This window comes from Lepus europaeus, chromosome 16 (genome assembly GCF_033115175.1).
Source record: "Lepus europaeus isolate LE1 chromosome 16, mLepTim1.pri, whole genome shotgun sequence".
NCBI classification, from domain to species: Eukaryota; Metazoa; Chordata; class Mammalia; order Lagomorpha; family Leporidae; genus Lepus; species Lepus europaeus.
The window spans coordinates 75861975-75886725 of record NC_084842.1 but is presented as its reverse complement, the minus strand read 5'-3'; the positions used below and the strand labels follow the sequence as shown (position 1 = coordinate 75886725).

At 37.2% G+C, this 24751-nt stretch overlaps 1 protein-coding gene across 2 annotated transcripts in view; it reads left to right on the top strand.

The window, feature by feature from the left end:
* SLIT2 (slit guidance ligand 2) overlaps nt 1-24751 on the top strand; it is a 388499-nt gene that overhangs the window by 285383 nt on the left and 78365 nt on the right. The window contains exons 10-17 of one of the 2 annotated variants that reach the window (XM_062212659.1): nt 2608-2679; nt 3158-3229; nt 12573-12644; nt 15014-15157; nt 15269-15432; nt 16396-16419; nt 19815-19965; nt 23242-23316. In XM_062212659.1, the coding sequence (XP_062068643.1) occupies nt 2608-2679; nt 3158-3229; nt 12573-12644; nt 15014-15157; nt 15269-15432; nt 16396-16419; nt 19815-19965; nt 23242-23316 (774 nt within the window). The remainder of the gene's footprint in view (nt 1-2607; nt 2680-3157; nt 3230-12572; nt 12645-15013; nt 15158-15268; nt 15433-16395; nt 16420-19814; nt 19966-23241; nt 23317-24751) is intronic. The other variant, XM_062212660.1, reaches the window with a different exon arrangement.

Here is a 24751-nt window from a genome sequence, read left to right as displayed (position 1 = left end):
TTCATGGACCTAGATTCTGAAAAACTTCTCTCAACACTCAATGATGTTCCCTGTGTAGTTGTTTTTTTGTATTTTCATCGATTACATTTTAAATATTTAAAAATTTAACTCTAAGAGAGGGTTATGACCACAGAAAGTTTCTACAAACCTTCAACTCAGAACATTTTAACCAATAATATGCAATGAAACATTTTTTTTTCTAAATTTAGAGTTTTTGAAAAACGTACCATTTCTTAAGGCCTAGATAAATAATGCAGATGTCACATCTATATTTGCTTCCTCTGGTTTATTGCCTGTTTTATGGTTAAATCTGCTCCTAGGAGCCAATGACATGGTGAGAAGGGTTATGTAAAATATGAAGAAAATGTGGTGAGCTAAGAGCAGAGGAAGTAACATAATGTTCTTAGCATAAAGGGAAAGGCATAAGCAGTCATACCTGAGCAAATCTGGGAAAGAAGGGACTCATGCTTTAGTTTTCTTAAAGTAACTAATCATTGTTAACAGTAGTGTAAAAGTACGCTTAACCTAAATGCTTAATCCCAGAGAAGAGGTAAGGATATGAAGTACATTTTGACAATGGAATATTAAGCAGGCATTGAAAGTAATGTCTTAAAAATTTTTAATAATGATAATGTAGGAAAACATGTATGTTGCTACATTGGCTGTAAAGGATACAACTTGAAATTCTATATACAATAAGATCTCAATTATAGAAAAAAAGCAAAAAAAAAAAAACCACAAAGGAACATTGATCTCAGTGCATTATGAGTGATTTTAATTTTGTACTTTGCATATTCTGTATTTTCCAAATTCTGTGATTATGCTTTGCTTTGTCTTTAATGTGAATAGCTTCTGTTGTTTGAAAGGGGAGACGTCAGGACCAGAATCGAAGGTGATGTAGAAAGAACTTTACTTCCTGTATGAGGGAGAGAGGAGCAGTACCTTGAGCGAGAGGAGTATTTAGGGGCTTAGAAGGTGAAGCCATATATTAAGCAAGAGAAGAGTTGGAAAAGAATTAAACAAGTGTACAGTGAGAGCCAGGAATGATAATGTCACATCCAAGGAAAGAAGAATTTTTAGCAAAATTGATGCCACAGTAGATCGAGGAACGTCATGGCATTTAGAAATAAGGGTCAGAGGTGACTGCTGAAGAAACCATGGCAGTGCGGTAGATTTAACACCCTAGGGGTATTTTGTTTCCTTTTATTTTAATTAAATATTGCTCATACATGTTGAAGATTACCAGCATTCAGTAATAAATTTGTACCAATGTATACAACACATATATAGTCAATATATACTCAATGTATTTAAATATAAATATTTTAATGTATATACATGTATATATTTCACATACATACACATACATTTAGATAAGCATGTAAATGTCTAATGTGTATGTATGTGTGCATATATACATGTTTTTAGATCCAGGCAGGAAAATCAAACTCATATCTGGTAGTTCCATAGATAGATTTAATATGGAGTATGAGTTCTAAGATGACACAGAGAAAAAATATGCTGCCAGCCCCAAGGCTTCGAAGAAAGAGATGTGATCTGAAATTAGGGGTAACCCAAGCAGGAACTGAAACCATAAAGAAGATGAGGCACAGCCGCAGACCACTGTTGAGGTACAGAAAGGGAGTAACACCCTGTTTTTCTCTCCCTCAACCCTTCAGTCTCCTATCAGTGTTTCTGCTTGCCCAAATCTCACAGAAGCCAGTTGGCCAGAGAGCCTGGGATACCTGGTTCAATGGAGGCAGCTCTCTGGGATGTGGAATGTTTTTTAGGATGTTTATATGGAGAGCAAGGAAGCTCGACATTTTTTGATTAACTAAAATATTTACCAAAAGACATAATGAAATCTACTCTTTTGAGTCATTCCTAACTAGCTGGGTAAAATATTGTCTTACCCTGAGAGCAGGACCATAGAGTAAATGATGTCAGGGAGTTATTTTCAACTGTGTAATTTTAGCGTATCATAAAAACACTTCAATTGTGTTTGAATGCATTTTGCCGCAGTGGTTTTTACGTGAAACAGTCACATAATGAATCTACAGAGTCCAGACTGTCGTGCTGAAAATATCTATAACAGTCTTAGGAGATTTTGCCTCCAATGAAGCTTCAGAATTAATTTTCTGAGAATGGCAATTATTTTTTGCACCATTAGTATGCTTTATGTAGACGGAACAATAGGTTTATAAGATAATATTCAGCAGCTTTCTTTGTGAACATTATGGCTATATCATCTTTTATACATGTATTCAGTGTTACTACACATTTCTCTTACTTATATTAAGATTATTAAAATGTACTCTCAAGCTCATTTCTTAAAGGTATTTCTTTTTTGCTATAAAGTGCTGGCTTAAATATTGATAATCAATATTTTAAAACAATATTTCTATTCGTTTTATGATTACCTTAATCTCAGGTGGTTCCACATTTTGTGGACAGCAGAATTAATTTTAGTAGTCAATGTTGAGGGAAAAATTAATATACTGTTTGTGAAGAGCATCAACCTGATCCCTTGACACAAATCCTGGTCTTGGATTAAGCATATCTCAAAGTTAACATTCCCATTTAAAAAATTTTGTTTCTCAATTTCAGACGTTTGGAACAGAATGCAATCAAGGTCATCCCTCCTGGAGCTTTCTCACCATACAAGAAGCTTAGAAGAATGTGAGTGACAGTATTATGTAATATGTGTAACTTCAAAAATTATATAGGTTATGGCCATGCATAGAAACCTAATTATGAATCATTAAGTGTGTGACAGCTCAAATATTAAGTGTTGTGACTGATTGCTAGTTCTAGACTAAAACTTCAATATTAATAGCTAAACTATGTAATTTTTACAGTGCTTTGTAATTTGACATACTGATTCACACAAATGTGAATGTATATAGTCAATATATTATGCAAATTCTCACATACTCTATGGTCAAAAGGCATAGCATTTTTAATGAGAATTCAGGAAAATAGCTGCTGGTTGATTTAAAAAGCGTAATTTAGGATTCTTCAGATGTTTCATGTGGCAAATTTTATACAAGTAGCAATAGGTGGAAAATTGACAGGTGAAGGCTGTACATGGAATGCTCCTGCAGTAAACCTCACTGGCACCTTCTGTGGTTTAACGGAACCCTGTTTCTGATCTTAGCGACCTGAGCAATAATCAGATCTCTGAACTCGCGCCAGATGCTTTCCAAGGACTGCGCTCTCTGAATTCACTGTAAGTATTGATGGCATTGAGCAGAACCCACAACAAAGGGTGGCTGTGACTTCTAAGTTGGCATTTAGGAGAAAGACTCTCCTACGTTTTCATTATGAAATGGACGTTATTAATAATACTAATTATCAGTCATCATTAATGATCCCATCACGTTTATGGGAGACTGCTGCCTGTCACTAAGATTAGCAGTTAGTAATGGTATGCATTTTATGGTTTGTCAATTTTGCCACCATAGAACTAGAGTAAGAGCACATTTTGGACAAAGTTTTTTTTTTCTGAAATAAAGGGACAATGTTTATTTTGGAGTCGTCTAGGCAGTTCTGTATTTATCATCTCTGAGGCTATAGCCACCATGTAAGGGGACAGTCTCAGCCATCTTTAGATTGATGGCTGATGCCATCTTGCTGTGAAGGTTGAAGATGACCAAGGAGAGGACCCCTCCTCCACTATTTGTTTCATCACCTTGTGACTTTCCTGAAAGAAATAGCTTTAAACGTGCCAAGAACGTAGATAAGAGTGTATGACAGCTTTTAATGTCAAGAAAACTTTCATAGAGATAGCTATGTAAATTAAGGATGGTCTAAAATAAATTTATAAAAGCTACTGTTCTTTCAAACTTGTAAAAATTCTTTAACTTTCCACCAAGTAAAATGATGTTTAGATCAAGTTTTATTCAGTTTGTAATTGGAGGCTAGCATTTTTATGGTCTTCAAGACTAGATTCTTGGAGATGAGTTCTTACTGAAGTGAGTTAGCACAGTCTTCGGGATTTCAGCAGTCAGGGATGGCAAGTGAGAATGCTGGGATGCACAAGGTACACATGTCAGACCCAGATAAACAGCTCAGTTATGTAGAACAGTTACTCTCACGCTTACCGAGCGGAGAACTAGACAGCAGGGCTCATGTGGGCACATGGGGGTTCAGGCTGCTATGCTGACCTGCTTTCAGAAGACTGAGTGTTCTCTGAGAAAAGAATGTGAAATGTTACCACTTTACCTGAAGTACGTGCTTGGGCTCATTTTTGTTGTTTCGTTTTGGAGGTGAGTGTGGTGGCTAGTGGAAAAGCAAGGCCTGAAAATGTAGAGTATGGTCATGTGTTTCTCTCAGAGTGGACTCTTGGGTTTTAACATAACAAAATTCAGTGTGAACTTCAGTTGCATAACCTACATTCTCCAAAAACTACTGTGTATATCATCCTGAAAACTTGTATTCTCTAAGTAGAACATTAACAACCTCCTAACCAAACAGAAAGACAAACAAAAGCCAAGTTACTGCAACAATTTTTGGCCCTTCAAATATCTGTGCTTCAAAGAAAACAATTAAAAGTCAAAAAGTAGGGGCGGTGCTGTGGTGCAGTAGGTTAATCCTCCACCTGTGGCGCCGGCATCCAATATGAGCACTGGTTCTAGTCCAGGCTGCTCCTCTTCCCATCCAGCTCTCTGCTATGGTCTGGGAAAGCAGCGGAAGATGGCCCAAGTGCTTGGGCTCCTGCACCCATGTGGGTGACCCGGAGGAAGCTCCTGGCTTCGGATCGGTGCATCTCCAGCCGTTGCGACCATTTGGGGAGTGAACCAGCAGATGGAAGTCCTTTCTCTCTGTCTCTCCCTCTCACTGTCTGTAACTGTACCTCTCAAATAAATAAATAAAAAATATTTTAAAATGTCAAAAATATAAAAATGAATGGAGAATTCTTAGTTATGTCTGCTTGCCTGCTGAGTTTATTATTAAGCTCTCATAATGTTAAATTGCCTTTTATGGCTATGAGAATTAAACTATACTCAAGTATATAACCAGATTAATCTAATGGTTTCATTTGCTAAAGGAGTAAAAATATTTTAAAATGGTACATTTCCAAATAAATCTATTGCATTTTACATTAAAGAAAAGCAAAGTCAATGGTAAATAATTGCCAAAATGGTATCTCTTACAGAAAACCAGCCTTGATTTGCTAAATATTTTTAGGTCTTTTCTGTTGAGTAAATACTTTACCATTTATTTATTACTTTAGCCTTAATACTTATTGCATATTATTTATTGTATATAATTATATTATTATACATGAATGTGTTATATGATATATAACATAGTAGTAGCAAACTTTTTAAAGATTTATGCCTGCATTAAATCAGGATTTTTTATTTCCTTCAATGAGATAGCAATGTAATTTCTAGAGTATTTAATAAAAATTATGAATTAATCATATTTATATATTTTATATTAACAAAATTAAAAGCTAGAGCAGTATTGCACAGCCCTAGGCATATAACCTTTATGACATTAGATAGCTTGTGTTCAAATCCCAGTTCTATCATTTCTCTGGTGTGCAGCTGAACATGTTATTAATTTCCCTGTACCCCAGTTAGCCACAGTTAGCCCATCTCTAAAACAGGGATAACATTACTACCCTGCTTGCTTTGTTAAAGCACAGAGAGAGATGATAGGTATAGGGATGACAAAGTCATCCTGATACATATCAGGGTGACATTTCTGGATTTTAATCATCCATGGGAATTTTTATGCCCAAGAGCTCTAGCACATGATTTTGGTGGATTTTTTTTTCCTTTTTTTTTTTTTTTTTTTTCATTACCCCTTGCAAACTATTGCAATTCCCTTACTCTAATTTCATTAACTGTCTCACAGATCCCACAGGAATCTACACTGAAAAGAGGTCATTATTCCACTTCAGTTTCCTACAGCCTTTTCTTGGACCGACGTAAATTCTCCTACTCAGTATCTTAGAGTTTACTGTAGGTTTTCAATAAAAATCGAAATGCAGCATCTCTATTTTGTCCCATTCTTTCCCTTTTCTTTCCTTCTTTCTTTTTCTCCTTCTTTCTTTCTTTTTCTCTTCTCTCTCTTTTTCTTTCTATCTTTCCTTCTTTCTTTGAAAGGAACAGATACAAAGAGAGAAGGGGGAGAGAGAGAGAGAGAGAGAGAGAGAGAGAGAGAGAGAGAGAGAGATGGACTGATCTTCCATCTGCGAATTTACTCCCCAAATGGCCAGGGCTGGGCCAAGTTGAAGCCAGGAGCCAGGAGCTTCTTCTGGGTCTCCCCTGTATGTGCAAGTGCCCAAGCACTTGAGCCACCTTTTGTAGCTTTTCCAGCTGCATTAGTGGGAGCAGGATCTGAAGTGCAGCAGCCGAGACCCAAACCAGCATTCATATGGGATACCAGCACTGCAGATGGAGGCTTAACCTTTTACGCCACAGTGCTGGCCCCTAATTGTACTTTCTTTAAAAATACTTAAATGTTATAATTCTCAAATATGCATTATTTTTATTTTTGGAATGTAACTGTGTTAACATTTATTGGAATAGTAAAGTGTTCCCATAGCAACTTTTTCATGATAGCCGTCTTACAGGTTCCTATGTTGGTCGTTTTTTCCATAAGAGCTCTGTCTCTGCCAACCTTCTAAAAACCTAAGAAAATTCAGACTGGCCACCCATAGTTGCTGTCTCTTAGTACCTGATGTTGAGCTCACAACAGTTAAGCTGGGTTTAACATTCTTAACCTTCCTTCCAGTAGCATATGTAAGAGCTGTCTTAAGATTTCCCTATACTTTCAAAGCACAGTAAAACAATTCTCTATCAGCATAATTATATGCTCTTTATAGTATCCTGAATATAAGTCATATATAAGCATACTGTAGAGAAGCTATGCAGTTTGTCATTCTTGGTATTTGTATGATATTGTTCAAATCCCTCACATATTTGTTTTTTGTTTCAGCTGAATTTATTTTCATCTCCCAAATTTTAAAGAAATTATCTTTCCCTCTTAACAGTATAACACAAATTCTCACTGGACTTCTTGCACTTTATATCTTTATGTAACAAAATGTCTTTCCTTCACTTTTATAGATTTTGGCTCTATTTTACTGGCTGTCATCCTACTTCTTCGCCCTTGTATTTGGATTTTTTTTAACTCATTCTCACTGCTTTTTTTATCTCATTGTTGTATAAAAAAGCTCCTATCTGCCGGCGCCGTGGCTTAACAGGCTAATCCTCCGCCTTGTGGCGCTGGCACACCGGGTTCTAGTCCCGGTTGGGGCGCTGGATTCTATCCCAGTTGCCCCTCTTCCAGGCCAGCTCTCTGCTATGGCCCAGGAAGGCAGTGGAGGATGGCCCAAGTGCTTGGGCCCTGCACCCGCATGGGAGACCAGGAGAAGCACCTGGCTCCTGACTTCGGATCAGCATGATGCGCCAGCCGCAGCAGCCATTGGAGGGTGAACCAACAGCAAAAAGGAAGACCTTTCTCTCTGTCTCTCTCTCTCACTATCCACTCTGCCTGTAAAAAAAAAAAAAAAAAAAAAAAACAAAACCTCCTATCTATAGCATTCCCATACCTTTTTGTTATGAAATATCTGTAGCATCACACTAGTATTTATTTATTGTAATAGTTTATAGTTGCTGAAATCTATAACAATAACACCTATACAGATAGAGTTCCCACTTCCTTACATGATTTCTTCCCTTTTTTCCACCATTTACCCAACTTGTCTTATAACTATAAACATTTTTTATCTATTTTTAATAGTTTTAAAGACAACAGCATAGATTTAACTTTATAAATATGGCATACCTTCTACATGGTGCACCTTTCATGCTATTTGAGCAAACCTTTGAAACAAAGGCCCAAATGAACTATCTACTAAATTGTTCACCCATTGATTTTCATGTGGTACCCCACAATTTATAAAGGTTTTTTACCCTTCTCATTCAAGAGCATTCAATATATTAAAACTGCTTGCTGAAAATTACACTTTGTGATTGCTTTTTGGAAGCCATTCTTTCCCATCTTGGTCATATAAGTGCTCAGCACATAGAGAAAATGTTGACAAACAATAACATATGGATGCAATCTAATTGGGCACCATGCTTAGAAAACTCCGCGTGGCAAAGTTGCCGAATACATTAACTGAATGGTCTTGAACTGAATACCTTGAATTGCTGCCATGGTGTTACAGATAACTCTTTCATATACTGATTTCATTTTGTTTGGGTAAATTCCCAGCAGTAGGATTGCTTGGTCAAATGGTAGATTTATGTTCACATTTCTGAGGTATCTTCATACTGTCTTTCACAATGGCTATATCAGTTTACATTCCCACCAACTGTGGATTAGGGTACCTTTCATGAATATGGAAAATTCCTGTCATCTTCTGTTTCTTTAATATTTTGTAATTTTCATCAAAGAGATCTTTGACCTCCTTGGTTAAGTTTATACCAAGGTATTTAATTTTTTTGCAGCTATTATGAATGAGATTGATCTTAGAAGTTCTTTTTCAGCTGTGGAATTGTCTGTGTATACAAAGGCTATTGATTATTGTGTGTTAATTTTATATCCTGCCACTTTACCAAGTTGTTTTATGAGTTTACCAAATTGTTTTATGAGTTCCAGTAGTCTCTTAGTGGAGAGTTTTGATCTATCTATATATAGAATCATGTCCCTTCATCCACAGATAGTTTGACTTTCTCCTTTCCAATCTGTATCCATTTGATTTCTTTTGCCTAATGGCTCTGGCTAAAACTTCCAGGGCTACATTGAATAGCAGTGGTGAGAATGGGCATCCTTGTGTGGTTCTGTCTTAGTAGGAATGTGTGCAACTTTTCCTCGTTCATTAAGATGCTGTTGGTGACTTTGTCATAAATTGACTTGATTGGGTTGATGAATGTTCCTTCTATACCCTATCTGATTAGGGTTTTCATCATTAAAGATGTGGTATTTTATCAAATGCTTTCTCTGCATCTATTGAGATAACTATATGGCTTTTGTTCTTCAGTTTGTTAGTGTGATGTATCACATTTACTGATTTGTGAATATTGAACTATCCCTGCATACCAGGGATTAATCCCACTTGGTCCTGGTGAATGATCTTTCTGATGTGTTGTTCGATTCAATTAGCTAGTATTTTGTTGAGAATTTTTGCGTCTATGTTCAACAGGGATATTAGTCTATAGACCTCTTCCTCTGTTGTATATTTTTCAACTTTAGGTGATACGGCTTCATAGAAGGAGTCTGGGAGGATTTGCTCCCTTTCAATTGTTTCGAATAGCTTGAGAAGAATTGGAATTAGTTCTTCTATAAATATAAGATAGAATTCAGTAGTGAAGGCATCGGGTTCTGAGCTTTTCTCTGTTGGAGGGTCTTTATTACTGATTTAATCTCTGTATTTGGTTATTAGTCTGTTAGGTTTTCTATGTCTTCATGACTTAGTAGATTGTATGTGTTCAGGAATTGATCTATTTCTTTTAGGTTTTCTAATTTGTTGGCATATAGCTCTTTGTAGTAATTCCTGATGATTCTCTTTATTTCTGCTCTATCTATTGTTACATTTCCTTTATCATCTCTGATTTTATTGATTTGAGTCTTCCTCTTTTTTGGTTACTTGGGCCAATGGTTTATCAATTTTGTTTATTTTTTAAAAAAACCAGCTGTTCATTTCAATGATCTTTTGTATTGGATTTTTGTTTTCAATTTTGCTTACTCTTCTCTAATTTTAATTATTTCTTTCCTCCTACAAATTTTGGGCTTGGTTTATTGATGCATTGATAGTTCATTTATGTGATACCTTCCAAGTTCTGGATGCAGGCACCATTTGCTGTAAACTTCCCTCTTAACATTACTTTTGCTGTATCCTATAAGTTTTGTTATGTTGTATCATCATTGTTGTCATTTGTTTCCATAAATTTTTGGAATTTTTTTTTTATTTCTTCTATATCCCCTGTATATTCAGGAGCATGTTGTTCAGTCTCCATATGTTTGCATATGTTCTGGAGACTCTTGAGTTGTTAATTTCAAGTTTCATTCCATTGTGATTAGAAAAGATACATTGTATGATTTTGATTGTTTTGAATGTGCTGAGACTTGCTTTATGGCCTAGCATCTGGTCAATCCTAGAGAAAGTTCCAAGTGCTGAAGAAAAGAATGTGTATTCTGCAACTTTGGCATGAAAGGTTATGTAAATATCAGTTAAGTCCATTTGTTCCATAGTGTCAATTAGCTCTGTTGTTTCTTTGTTGATTTTCTGTATCTTTCCATTGATGAAATTGGGGTATTGAAGTCCCCCATTACTATTGTATTGCAGTCTGTGTCTCCCTTTAGATTCATTAACATTTGTTTTAAATAGCCAGGTGTCCTGGCATTGTATGTATATACATTTACTATGGTCACAGTTTCCTGTTGAATTGATTCTTTAATCATTACATAGTACTCTTCTTTGTACCCTTTGACAGTTTTTGTGTTAAGTCCATTTTGTATGATATCTGCATGGCTACACCTGTTCTTTTCTGATTTCAGTTAGCAGGGAATAACTTTTCCATCCTTTCATTTTCAATCTATGTGTGTCTTTGTTGGTGAGGTGTGTTTCTTGTGAGCAGCAATTAGGTGGGTCTTGTTTTTTTAATTGATTTAGCCAGTCAGTATCCTTAACTGGAGAACTTAGGTCATTTACATTCAAGGTTAATATTGAAACATAATGACTTCGCCCTGCCACTTTTCCATAAATATTCCTATTGTTTGCTTTGAATTTTCTTTGTACTTTTAGTGGCCATTTTTCTACCTTTACATTCTTTCAAATGGTGGCTTTCTGTGTTTCTGTGTGCAGCACATCCTTAGGTATCTTTGTAAGGCTTTATGAGTGGTGACAAATTTCAATTTCTGTTTGTTATGGAATGTCATTATTTCTTTTTTAAAAAAAAAGATTTATTTATTTGAAGTCAGAGTTACACAGAAAAAGAAGAGACAGACACAGAGAAAGAGAGGTCTTCCATCCACTGGTTCACTTCCCAGTTGGCTGCAACAGCTGTAGCTTTGCCGATCTGAAGCCAGGAGCCAGGGGCTTCTTCCAGTCTCCCACATGAGTGCAGGGGCCCAAGGACTTGAGCCATCTTCCACTGCTTTCCCAGGCCATAGCAGAGCTATATCACCAATGTCATGGGTTACTGCAGTCTGATTCCACCTGACTCTTCAAAGCTGGTGTTCCCTTAGTCTCTCAGCTGCTGGGGTCATGTGTTGTGTCCGTGCTTGTGCTGCAGTCTCCACACAGAGCCGTGGCCTCCCTCTCCTTCTCTTGAAGTTCCACTGCTGTTCTTTCTCTGTCTTTTCCCTGACAATGCACTTCCTTCCTTTTTTTTTTTTTTTTTTTCTACATTCTCATAGCCTCTGGTACCCTACTTTTAGGGACTAAAAAGATATATTTATCATTGAAAACCTATTGTGAATAGCGACAAGATGAGTCAGCCATTTACATTTTTTCTGATTAGACTTTTGACATCCCCTCACTTTGCTAGTTTTTTAAAATTTATTTTCTGGGACAGTGCCATGGAATAGTAGGTTAGCCTCTGCTTGCAGTGCCAGCATCCTGTATGGGTGCTGTTCATGTCCCAGCTGCTCCTCTTCCAATCTAGCTCTCTGCTAAATGTCTGGGAATGCAGTGAAAAATGGCTCAAGAGCTTTGGCCCACCACCCATGTGGGAGACCCAGAGGAAACTCCTGGATCCTGGCTTTGGATCAGCCCAGCTCTAGCCATTGCAGCCATCTGAGGAATGAACCAGCAGATGGAAGAACGCTCCACTTTCTCTACCCCTCTCTGTAACTCTGCCTCCCAAATAAATAAAATCTTTAAAAAAATAATTTGTAAGTTTATTATGTATTCCTCTGCTAGTTTATCATCATGTTACTCATGAATCCAATGTGAGAACCTCACTGCAAGCTGAAATCTGTGCTAGGCATCAAGTGTACCAGTGTGTTTAGTGTATGTTCAGATTGAGTACCGTGATGATTTTTTCTAATTCTATTTCTTGGGAAAATGTGTGAAAATTTCAATGTTCATATTCATGATCTTTCGTTTCTCAGCACATACATCATATGTTTGTAAGAAAAGCTTTATTCTTTTGTTGCTCTTTTATTGATTCCTTTCACTATTTACCAATATTGAGAAGCCAAACTCATCCTTCTAATAAGCAATGGAATTTACATTTGAGTTCTTCTTGGTTACAAAGTGTATTCTCATTATATATGATCCTTGTGTGTGTGTGTCTGTGTGTGTGTATAAAACCTGCCAACTTAATGGGAAAAATGTCTACAAAAGGGCAATGAATTATAAACTATATTAATTTTCATTGACTTCTCTTAGTTTTCTATGTTTTTTAAATTGTCCATAGTAAGCAAATATCAGATCTGTAATCTGGCAAAATATATTGACAATTGACTTTGTTTACTCAGTTGTAACTTTTATGACATATTCAGTGCCTGTTTATAGCCTTTATACCTGAGTACATATATATTATATAAATATGTTAGGTTGATTTGGTGTCTCATATTTTCTTTTGAAACATTTTTTTCAGTGTCCTGTATGGAAATAAGATTACAGAACTCCCTAAAAGTTTATTTGAAGGACTCTTTTCCTTACAGCTACTGTAAGTATTTGTTTTGGATCTGTTGAACTATTATATTCTGGTCAGTTTGCCATCTTATATTTTCATAGAGATATCAAATAATTTTAACCCAGAATGATATACTTTAATGAATTGAAAAATAGTCTGGTGGAGCTGCCTTTGATGATAGTTACCTACTTGAAGACACAACTCTTGGGAAAGGTCCCAACCTTTTTTTGTACTGTCAGGGATATATGGCTTCTGGTTGCAATCTCTGTTTCAAACCATCACTCAAGAGCTATTAAGGAAATATTAGGCATAGTGAACTAAATTGTGATAGAGAAAAGGGATATCAAAACATATCCTGCCTGGAGATGGCTACTCTTTCTTGGGGACAAAACTTCATAACACTGAGTGCTATCCAGAAGATATCCAGAAGAGGACTGGTTTAGTTGCGTGGAAGTTCTGTTCTGAGAAAGGGTGTGGCTATATTCCCAAGGGCAAGACCATGAATAAAACCCAGACCCAGTGACATGTAGCCTACAGTTATATTTGCTGAAGTGTAACTTGTATCCCAGAGTCACAGAATATTAATATAGTACATGTGAAAAGAGTATTTTGTGGTATATTTTGTTGAAACAGGTATATATAATCAAGAAATAGAGACTAATGTAGTAATTTAACCCACCATTCACCAGGAGGTTTAGGAAGTATTCCTGCAGGCCAGCACCACGGCTCACTAGGCTAATCCTCTGCCTGTGGCACCGATACTCTGGGTTCTAGTCCCGGTTGGGGTGCCAGTTCTGTCCCAGTTGCTCCTCTTCCAGTCCAGCTCTCTGCTGTGGCCCAGGAAGGCAGTGGAGGATGGCCCAGGTCCTTGGGCCCTGCACCTGCATGGGAGACCAGGAGAAGCACCTGGCTCCTGGCTTCAGATTAGCGCAGCGCGCCGGCTGCAGCAGCCATTTATGGGGGTGAACCAATGGAAGGAAGACCTTTCTCTCTGTCTCTCTCTCTCTCACTGTCTAACTCTGCCTGTCAAAAAAAAAAAAAAAAGAAAAGAAAAAGAAAAAGAAAAGAAAAGAAAGAAAGTATTCCGGCAAAATCACATGTCCATTGGGCACCTGTTATATACTAGGCAAAAGGGAAATATCAGAGAACAGAATAGAGCTCTGATATCCTGGGGGAAGGCATCATGAAAACAATGATCAGTTAGTAATGACTGAATTATATGTATGAAATAGAAAAATAAAGATATGCAGTAGAACATAGAAGAAGGAGATTAAAGGTAATTGAGAGTCCTGGAAGTTGAGAGGAGGCAAGGGCAGACTGCAGATGTTGAAGTGAGTGGTCAGACAGGCTGGATAGAGGGGAGATGTTCGCAGAGCTGAGGGAGCTGAGTGAATAACAGCCAAACAGGTATCTAGGTGAACATTCCAGGAAGAGAATATGATACTGATATGTTTGAAAATGAGCAGACTTTTGTCGCTGGGCTGACACAGCCAGGAGAGAGAGCGAGAAGGCTGTAAAATTCAGAGTGGGGTCCTGTTGGCTCTAGGACTTGGGCTTTGACTCAGAGCCCAGCAGAAGCCACTGCATCCAAAATGGCTCTGAGAGGGAAGTGACGTGATCTAATCAGTGTTTCGCAAGGATCACTCTAGCTGCTGCTCTGAGAAAACATGGCACTTCTTTTGCATACAGCACTACAGGACGCAATGCTTTGAGATGTTTTTAGGGTATTATTTTTTTTGACAGGCAGAGTGGACAGTGAGAGAGAGAGAGAGAGACAGAGAGAAAGGTCTTCCTTTTTGCCGTTGGTTCACCCTCCAATGGCCGCTGTGGCCGGCACGCTGTGGCCAGCGCACCATGCTGATCCGAAGCCAGGAGCCAGGTGCTTATCCTGGTCTCCCATGCAGGTGCAGGGCCCAAGCACTTGGGCCATCCTCCACTGCACTCCCGGGCCACAGCAGAGAGCTGGCCTGGAAGAGGGGCAACCGGGACAGAATCCAGCGCCCCAACCGGGACTAGAACTCGGGGTGCCGGTGCCGCAAGGTGAAGGATTAGCCTAGTGAGCCGCGGCGCCGGCTGTTTTTAGGGTGTTTTTAACCAAGCTGAATCAAACACACCCCTGTCTACAATTCCATCTCTGTGCCTTCTAGAAAAGATGTGCAATGAGTTCTGTTGAATAAATATAGAAGTGCTACTAGATTTAAGTTCATTTTACTCATGGCTCTTAGCTTTACCTGGTAAACCCCAAATCTCCAGACTGCATTATCTAAATAGTTAAAGTTATCATTTTATTTTAAGATTCAAAAAGTTTTATTTCTTGCTTGGCTTTTCTCAAGAAGGACAAAATCTTGCAGGTGAGTTAATGAGATGCTGCACTTTAATTCTGCAACTATTTGATCAAACAGATTATTGAATGCCAACAAGATAAACTGCCTTCGGGTAGATGCTTTTCAGGATCTCCACAACTTGAACCTTCTCTCCTTGTATGACAACAAGCTTCAGACCATCGCCAAGGGGACATTTTCTCCTCTCCGGGCCATTCAAACCATGTATGTATACATGATTTGGTTCAAATTGGATGAGTATCATTTTCACTCTGAATGTGGGAGCTGAGTGTCATGGCAAGTCGTGTACAAAATGGTTCTGTGTGTTTCTGAAAGGCATTTGGCCCAGAACCCCTTCATTTGTGACTGCCATCTGAAGTGGCTGGCGGATTATCTCCATACCAACCCCATTGAGACCAGTGGTGCCCGCTGCACCAGCCCCCGCCGTCTGGCGAACAAAAGAATCGGACAGATCAAAAGCAAGAAATTCCGTTGTTCAGGTAATTTCTTATTGCCTGTGACATTTCCCCTGTGAACAAAAACAGTGGCTATGTGAGAGCTACCAAAAGCAGCTGGCCTTGTACTGATTTTTCAACATTATAGAATCATAGTTTTCCTCTGCCCAGGAGGAAAGAGAATTGTAAACACCACTCATATAGCACTTTTATATGTAATATTTTTAACATCATATCCAGAAGTTGAAATAGGCTATTGGCCAATTTAAAAAGATACCTGGATACTTCATACTATGTTCTAGGGTTCAAACTTAACAAGGGCCTTTTAGCCAATTCAGAATGCCCTTAAAGTATGTTATAAGTCTTGTGTTTGTTGTACTTTCTGTATGGACCAGCTTAAAGTAATCGGTCATGTTTTCATTTCTTCAGAAATTGAACTGAGGTTTGTTTATGTGCTTTTCCTCAGGCCCAATAAGGGGTTGGAGAGGGGAAACCTCCTGATTTCTTGCTTCTCATTCTGAGTGCACTTTTATTAGGCAATCTCTGGTTTTGAATAGGACTATGAGGGTACCTTATTTTTTTAGCCAAAAGGCCATCTTTTAACATTTTTGGAATATTACCTTTATTTATGAAAAATCAATACTTTATATTAATATTAACTAGAAAGTTTACATCAGTGAAAATTGCCATTGATCTAATATTTTCTATTTTCTTATGATAGAATACATTCTATATATATTTGGTAGTATGCTATCTAACTATTCCAGGCATAATTTACTTTCAGCAGTTAACTCATATAAAAAGCTGATATCAAAACCAAGTTGATTATTGTCTGTGGATATTTACTTCTCCCTGTTCATTGTTGTACTTCAGCCACTGCTGTGAATAAATGTTTTTCATTAAGTTACCTATAGTAACTTTAGTCCATTCTTAATCTAATATAACTCATATCTCTGCTTGCTGACATTCAGGTGCATCTTCTATTTTTTTTCTCTTTTTTTTATTTAGCTAAAGAACAGTATTTCATTCCAGGTAGGTTTTGCTCGGTGGTAGGACTAACTGCAGAAACCCTTTGCTCACCTTATAAAACATAGCTTCTAAAACTTGTTATGCATGCTTTTGAAGTACAGTGGATACTCTATAGATAGATTGACTATGTATAGATCACTTGTAGCTGTTTCCTGAAAAGCTGACCTTTGCATGCAGCTTCTGATGTTAAATGTATATATTATTAAACTCCCACCTTTTCTTCTCTCCCTTTCAGTTTGGCACATTACTTAAAATTTCTCACAGTAGCTAAAATGTTTGAACCTATGGCTCTCTACTTCAATCATTTTTTCCCTTACATTGTATATCTGATCTGTCAACCTGTTTTTAAAATATAGCTTACTGAGCTGTTTTTAAAGACAGAGACCTTTCTGTTGTCAAAGAGCTAGTTCTACATGGAATCAGAGTTGCATTTCAAATCATGAGGCTTAAATTTTTTTTAAGTTTACTTTTTGCATTTCTTTTGCTTCATTGTTTATTTAAAGCAGCAGCTTCCTACTGATTTGTGTGTACTTGTTCTTTATATTAGTGACTTTACATTATTGCACATATCAGGAGTTGCTTTGTAACTCCACGAAAAGCAAATCGATGTCCATAATGAAGCCTTTTGAAGTTCTTGGGCACTAAATGCCTTGAATAATTCAGGCAGATGAATGAAATGTTTCTAATACAAATAATTGCACTGTTTTATCACTTAACACTGTCATGACTGATGATTCTAGAGCTAGCTCTTTAAATTGTTTCGTTACTTATTTTCTCCTTGCTTGCCAACTGTGTAAAATGCTTCTTGACTTGTTTGTTTAAAGCCATTATATAAAAATGTTAAGTATTGATTGGCTAAATTTACCATCTCCTGGGTATATCTTGTACTGTATCATATTTTAGGAGTTATAATTGAGAATATATTCCTGCAGTGTTAGTGTGTGAAACCATACTTAGGTACTTAAGAAGACCTCTGGATATGGTGTCTATTTTAAAGAGATATTTATTGCTTGTCATTATTGAACTATAAGTTTGATAATTTAGTTATAAATTTATTTAGTTATATTACTTATTTTGACCTTGAATGATGGATAATGTTTCATATATTATATTAACTGAGTAACAATGGCATCCTGAAATCATTAGCTTTCATTGGGAATATTTGAAATACATTTCTAACCCAACCATTAAGTGGAAAATTATCTGATGACATTTGCTTCTGAACAGCAGAGCCCCTGTTCACATAAAGAGCAAAACATTGATTTTATTTACGTACAGATGTTAACACAGTTAATGTAACTGTTACCAAATTACTCAAGCTATTCAAATATACTTCATTAGTAGTTCAGAAATTAATGTCTCCAATCTGTAAAATAAAAACAAAAACCAGATTCTTTTCATAAAATCTAATAAGGTTCTCTACTCTTTTGATAACCACCAAAATGGGTTTTAGAAAGTATCTTTAGGTAACACTATGTGTTAATTTTTAATTTCTTATCATTTGATTTGCATAATTTAAAATAATCACTGTAGAAGCTTGGACACAGAAGAATTCTTTGGGTCTCCCATATGTACTTTTGTTTCAACATTCTAATTGAAACTTGAACCTACCTAAAGAACCACCATAAAATAAACATTATTGTCTTTACAGCACATGCAGATAATTTGAACTGGAAGATAAACCGTGTATATGTGACTCACACTCTGTTACTCTTATTTCACTTTGAACTAAAGCATAAGCCAGAATAAAACTGATCCTCCTAAATACCATGGCATTAACTGCCAAGTATGATGAAACTATTATGTTCAGCATTGCAAACTTCATAGGAGATTCTGATTTCATTTCCACTAAGTGACATTATTTATAAATTGGAAAGACCATTAAAAAGCTTGTATGCCACAACCTAGAGATTAATCCAGATGTGGTCATGATAGTCCTTGAGAGTCTCCGTGATTAGTTTCTCATTCACTTTTACATGTGTACTTGCCTACTACCGTTCTATATGGCATTCTGAATATTGCAGTGATAACTCAAAAGAAAATCTGTCTTGCAGAGAGTTCATCTTTCAGAGAAATCGACAAGAACTTAATTTGTACCATGCATCTTTTATGCTGTTGCTTTTCTTGTAAGACCTTCATGCCTCAAAAAATTATTATAAAATTTTGCAAAGCATGACAGTTCTCATCATACCATGCTGTCTTCCTATAATTGCATAGTAAAGAAAGAGAACTTAGTTTGATATATTTGTGTATTAACCTTAATTGGGATTACTCTGTCTTTCCTCCCTTCTTGGGGATCTTTACTTTGCAGGAATTCACCATTTGGGCTGTAAGTAAAAGTGTCTGGTCTGAAACAAAAATCCTCCCATTTCAATCCTGATGTACCTTCTTTTAGTCTTGGTCTTTGAGCCTTTTTAATCAAGAAGAAACCACAGATCTTTTGAGCTTCTCTGTTGTCCTTGTAGCTCACCTTCAACTTCTTCCTGGATGTTGTTCCCGAAAGCTGTTGTTTCCATCTGCAGTTCTGAGGAATGGTGGAGGCACCTTTCAGTATAGCCCCTTCTTTGTGTTTCCAGGAAATCTTCGGTAGTAATACTCTTACTATGGTCATAACCATTCTGCGGGAAGAATGCATGTCATGTAAACAGTATTACATTTCCAGAACGTCTGTAGCTTTTCTCCTACCTCCCTTCATCTTTCCTCTTGGTCTTACCTTTGGCCTAGTGGTTGGTGTAGTGATAATGTAGCGAGATTTTCTGTTGTGCTTGATCTAACCATGTGGTTGCGAGGTATGAGTAAAACATGGTTCCGTCAAGCACCATGGAACGTCACGCAGCTTTCTACAGCATGACAAGCTGCTGAGGCTTAAATCAGGATTTACTTGTCTCTTTATAAAATCAAAATAAAAAAAAAAGGGCTTTTTTTTAGGCATTTCTGCAGATTATGTGAGAGGGAGAGAATGATAAAAGTCCATATAAAATTTAAAAACCTGAGTATGATCTATCTGCCTCAAAAGCCCTAATTTGCCATGACAATACAGGAATGTGTCAATTTACTGGATACAGTTGCAATTCTTGACTCAGAACAAAACGATTGATAGCGATTGTGTGATTCGCTGTGAACCAGGCTAGCATGGCTCAGAACTGGATCAGCAGAAAGTACGGCTGTGAAAAGCTCAACTTTGTTAATGTTTTCCTGTCGTGTGAATCTGGCCACTCTTTTTTTCCAGAAAATTCCAAGCCTTTCTTTTAACCCTCTCCTGACATCCATTGACCAAAATCCCCTAAGTTGTCTCCCTGTTGCATAATCTATAGTTATCTTGCACTTTTCCTCCTGTAAACTAATGAACGTTCAAACCGTCAGACTCAGCCTCCGTTTTTGGCTTGAATCCTCAATAGGTACAGAAGATTACCGATCAAAATTAAGTGGAGACTGCTTTGCAGACTTGGCCTGCCCTGAAAAGTGCCGCTGTGAGGGGACCACAGTAGACTGCTCCAATCAAAAGCTCAGCAAAATCCCAGACCACATCCCCCAGTACACTGCAGAGCTGTAAGTTCATCCCCAGCAAAGCCCTGCTCCAGGGGAAGGACTGAGAGCAGGACAGCACAGGAATTTTGTGTTGCCACTTTTAATCTCCAGATATTAATTTTAATTAACACTTATCACATTGGCCTAACTCTTCTTCGTACAGGGCAGTCCATATTACATGCCACCTTAGTTTATCATTTTATACAAACATACACTTGCAAGATATTTAATTCACAACATGCAGTAAGAACTTAATGCTAATAATACTGGAGTTTATCTGATATTTATTTATTTATTGGGTATTGTATATACAAAAACCCTTTCTAAGCACTTAATGGATTTTAAAACATATTCTTTTTTGAATGATTTATTTGTTTTACTTATTTGAAAGGCAGAGTGACAGAGAGAGAGAGAGAGAGAGAGAGAGAGAGGCAGATAAACAGACACAGACCTTCCATCTAGTGTTTCACTCTCCAAATGGCTGCAACAGCCAGGCCTGTGTTAGGCCAAAGCCAGGTCCCAGGAACTTCCTCCAGGCTTCCCATATGGGTGGCAGGAACTCAAGTGCTTGATCCATCATCCTGCTTCCTGGGAACATTAGTGGGGCGTTGGATAGAAAGCTGAGTAGCCAGGACTTGATGAGAGACAGACATCACAATTGGTGCCTTACCCACCTGTGCCACATGTCCTCCCTGATTTTAACATATTTACTCCTTACAGTAACCAAATAAAGTAGATTTATGGTCACCATTTAGAATCTTATTCATTATGAATCTAATTAGGGAGTCTTTCTATCTTTACTTCTTCAGTGTCTCATAGGCGGAAGGATTTGAGATTATCAGTAATTAAAGTACAAAGAATAGCTTAGCAGGAAAAGTGAAAAAGACAGGGTGTGATCAGATTCACATTCACAATATTAACATAGGACCTTGTGCATACGAGGTGCTAAAATGTCTACAGAATCATTTCTAGACTCTATGTCCATGCATGGTTTGCCTTTACTGACTTTATTTACAAAAGGAAGCACTTTAATGTTAGTGTTCAGAAAAATCAACAGTAAAACTAGGTAAACCTCATCATTTTCTGAACATCTTAGCAATGTGTATGCATGGCACCATCTGGTATTTGTCAGTTCCTGCTTTGCAGAGTTGGTTGTCTCTTTGTGCCAGTGTAATCCTTCTGTCTTCACGGACATGGCAGCCCCTTGCTGATGAGGATTGTGTGCTACAGTTTGTCTCCTACGATGCCTGTATTTATGCCTGTATCTTCGTGAATTTTAAGCAATTTCAATAACGAAAAACAAAGTGATGACTTTAAAAGAATTAACAGAAGCTACTTTGTACTTTTAAGTGATGCTTTTTTACTCTTGTTCATGAAGCTATTTGATAAGAGCTCCATAATTTTTACATGGAGATCATGTAATGAAAATCCCAGACTATATTTTTATAGCCATATAGGGCTTATTTTTATTTCTGATAATACTACAAACAATAAAAATATGTTCTCACATGGTATCACCTTAAATAAGCTTTTTTACAATCAAGAATTATGGTTGGGACTAGCCTGCAATTAACCTTCATCTAGGGTTGTAGATGTGTTTTAAGAAATAAGTACTTTTTAAAAATCACACATATAAATATCAGCACTAGGAAGAAAACTTGAAAAGTGTGTATCTGATGAAGGATTTGCATTTAGAATATTTGGAGAACTGTTACATGTGAAAAAGGTACATTACCCAATTAAAAAGTGATCAGATTTTTGTATGGATATTTCTCCAAAGTAGATATACATGTATCTATTGGCCTATAAATATATGAAATAATATTTGCCATCACCAGTCATTAGGGAAATCTAAATCAAAGAAACAGTGAAAACCAATTCACACTCACTGAAATGGCTATTGAAAACAAAACAAAACAAAAATGACAGTAACAAATGGGAGAAATTAGAGCTCTCATACATTGCTGGTGTGAATGTAAAATGGTATAGCCCCTTTGGAAAACAGTTTGCATCTTTTTTTTTCAACTTTTATTTAATAAATATAAGTTTCCAAAGTACAACTTTTGGATTATAGCAGCTTTCCCGCACCCATAAGCTCCCTCCCACCTGCAACCATGCCATCTCCCACTCCCTCTCCCATCCCATTCTTCATCAAGATTCATTTTCAATTATCTGTATATACAGAAGATCAACTCAGTATATACTAAGTAAAGATTGCAACAGACTGCACCCACACAGACACGCAAAGTATAGAGTACTGTTTGAGTAGTAGTTTTACTGTTAATTAAGGACACATTAAGGACAGAGATCCTACATGGGGAGTAGGTGCACAGTGACTCCCATTGTTGATTTAACAATTGACACTCTTATTTATGGCGTCAGTAATCACCCAAGGTTCTTGTCATCTGCACCTTAAATTGAAAACACTTATCCACACAAAAACGTGTGTGCCCCTGTTCACAGTAGCATAATTTACAATTATCAAAAAGTGGAAGCAGCATAAATTCTACCAACTGCTACGTGGACAAACAGAACTCAGTCCACTTGGTGGAATATGATTCAAAGACAACAAAGCAATGGAGTGTGCTGCCACACCAGTAAACTTTTAAAGCATTATACAAAGAGAAAAGAAACCAGACACAAAATGCCACATTTTGTATGATTCCATTCATATGAAATATCTAGAATAGGAAAATCAAAATCAATACAGACAGAAAGTAAATGCACAATTGCCAAGCCTGAGCTGATGAGGAAGCGAACCCTTGGTAGTGATTATGTGGTTTTTTTAGGGAAGGTGAAAATATTTTGGAATTAGATAACAGAAATCGTTGCACTATTCCTGACTCTACTGGAGACTGCAGGATTGTTTATTTTAAATGGGTGAGCATTAGAGGACGTGAATTAGATGTCAGTTCAATAAAGCTGTGTTTAAAAATGTTACAGAGCGTGTGATGAGGAAAACATTTCTAATGCTTCTTAGGGTAGTAGTAAAAAGTGTTGAGGAACCTTGTTCTAGAAATTACTAAATGAGAGCTGGTTTTGAGTATTGGTTTTCCATACTGTTTCCTAATATATTTTATGTTGATAATTAATATCTGAATAAAATAAGACAAATATCAGTACTTTCTACAAATCTTCTGTGATGTGTTTTACTTTATAGTTATCATTAAATAACATAAAATATATATTGATGTAGATGATAAATAAATCAGTGTGAGAAATGAAATTTAATTCCTTCCTCACTGTTGGTAATGAAAGCTTCCTGTTCTTTCTCTGCCTGCCTCCACCCCCCACCAGGCGTCTCAATAATAATGAATTCACAGTGTTGGAAGCTACAGGAATCTTTAAGAAACTGCCTCAATTACGAAAAATGTAAGTCGTTTTTCATCTACTTTTCAAATCTTGCTAGTATTTTGTTGTTGTCTGTCCTTTTATAGTTTAATTTAGGTTTCTTGAGAAATTGGAAAATATGAAAACTCTATAGAAATTCCCATCTGACTCGCTGTGACACGAACGCAGGGCACTCTCTGAGCTTATCTACGAGTTGTTTAAACAATGACAACTCCCGTTTTCTATAGCAGAGTCTGGATGTCTTCCTTTATCTCAGACAGCTGGTCTCTTATGTGGTCGCAATAGGAATCCAGCCATCTAAGCACATTTATTTGGATTCAGTATATTTAGTAACTTCCTTTTCTATTCCCCAAATCATGCTGTTATTTCTCTTTCAGAGCCTTCATGTCAACTATTTGACTTTTGCTTCATTAAACTTTCATTAGAAGATAGTCAAAATTAATGATTGGTAAACTAGCTTGATAGCACATCTGTGTTACATGCCCACAATTCGTATTTTAAAAGAAGTTCATAAGCTCAGCAGTAGCATCAACACCCTGCCAAGTATTGCGTATGCCTGAGAAGGAGCAGGGGAGAGTCAGAAGAGGGGACAGGAGTATCAGGCCGTGGAACACTCTCCACGTATGAGGCAAGGTCAGAGGGAAGAGGGAGTCATTCTTCCAAGATATCTGTATTCGTATTTGTACCTGACCCACAGTTACAAAGACTGTGAGTGGCAGCACACGTTGAATCCACTGCCTATGCACTTGACCACTAAGACATGCTGCCTATCAAAGGATCTCTGAGGTCTCAGTTGCCTTATTTTTTCCCTAATGCTAAATGCTATAAGATGATTTTTAAGGCAACAACATTTATTGAACAGTTACTATGTATAATGCTCTCAGGGGAATAAAACTATATAGAGACATGATTATTGTTTGGGGGTCACTCTTGGGCTTGGAGTGAGCAGTGAGGAGGATGAAAAAGCTTGCAGAAAAAGCTGTTACCTCAACCGGGTACTCTTGTCTTTTGGGCAAGCATTTTAGTATTTGGTATCGTACAAAATACTGAGAGTTAATATAGTTGTTTTAACATATTAATACATGGGAATTTGGCCTAAGAATAAAGTCATTGAAGTTCATTTCCAGTGCACTCTAAATACCATAGGTGCATATTTCAGTCAGTTGAGATACCCGGGTTCAATGTCTGGCTTTGTCTCCTGACTTTAGTTTCCTGCTAGTATAGGCTTGAGATGCGGAAGTGATGGGTCAAGTGGTTGGGTTCCTGCTGCTCATGTAGGAGACCAAGGTGAATTCTTGCATCCTGGCTTCAGCCAGGCCCAGTGCCAGCTGTTGTGGGCTTTTGGAAAATGAATGAGCAGCAGGATTCAGTTTCTCCCACTGTCCCTCTTCCTTTTCCTCTCCTCCCAACCCTCCCTTCCTCTCAAGAAACAAATGAAAGGGAGAACATTTGTGCT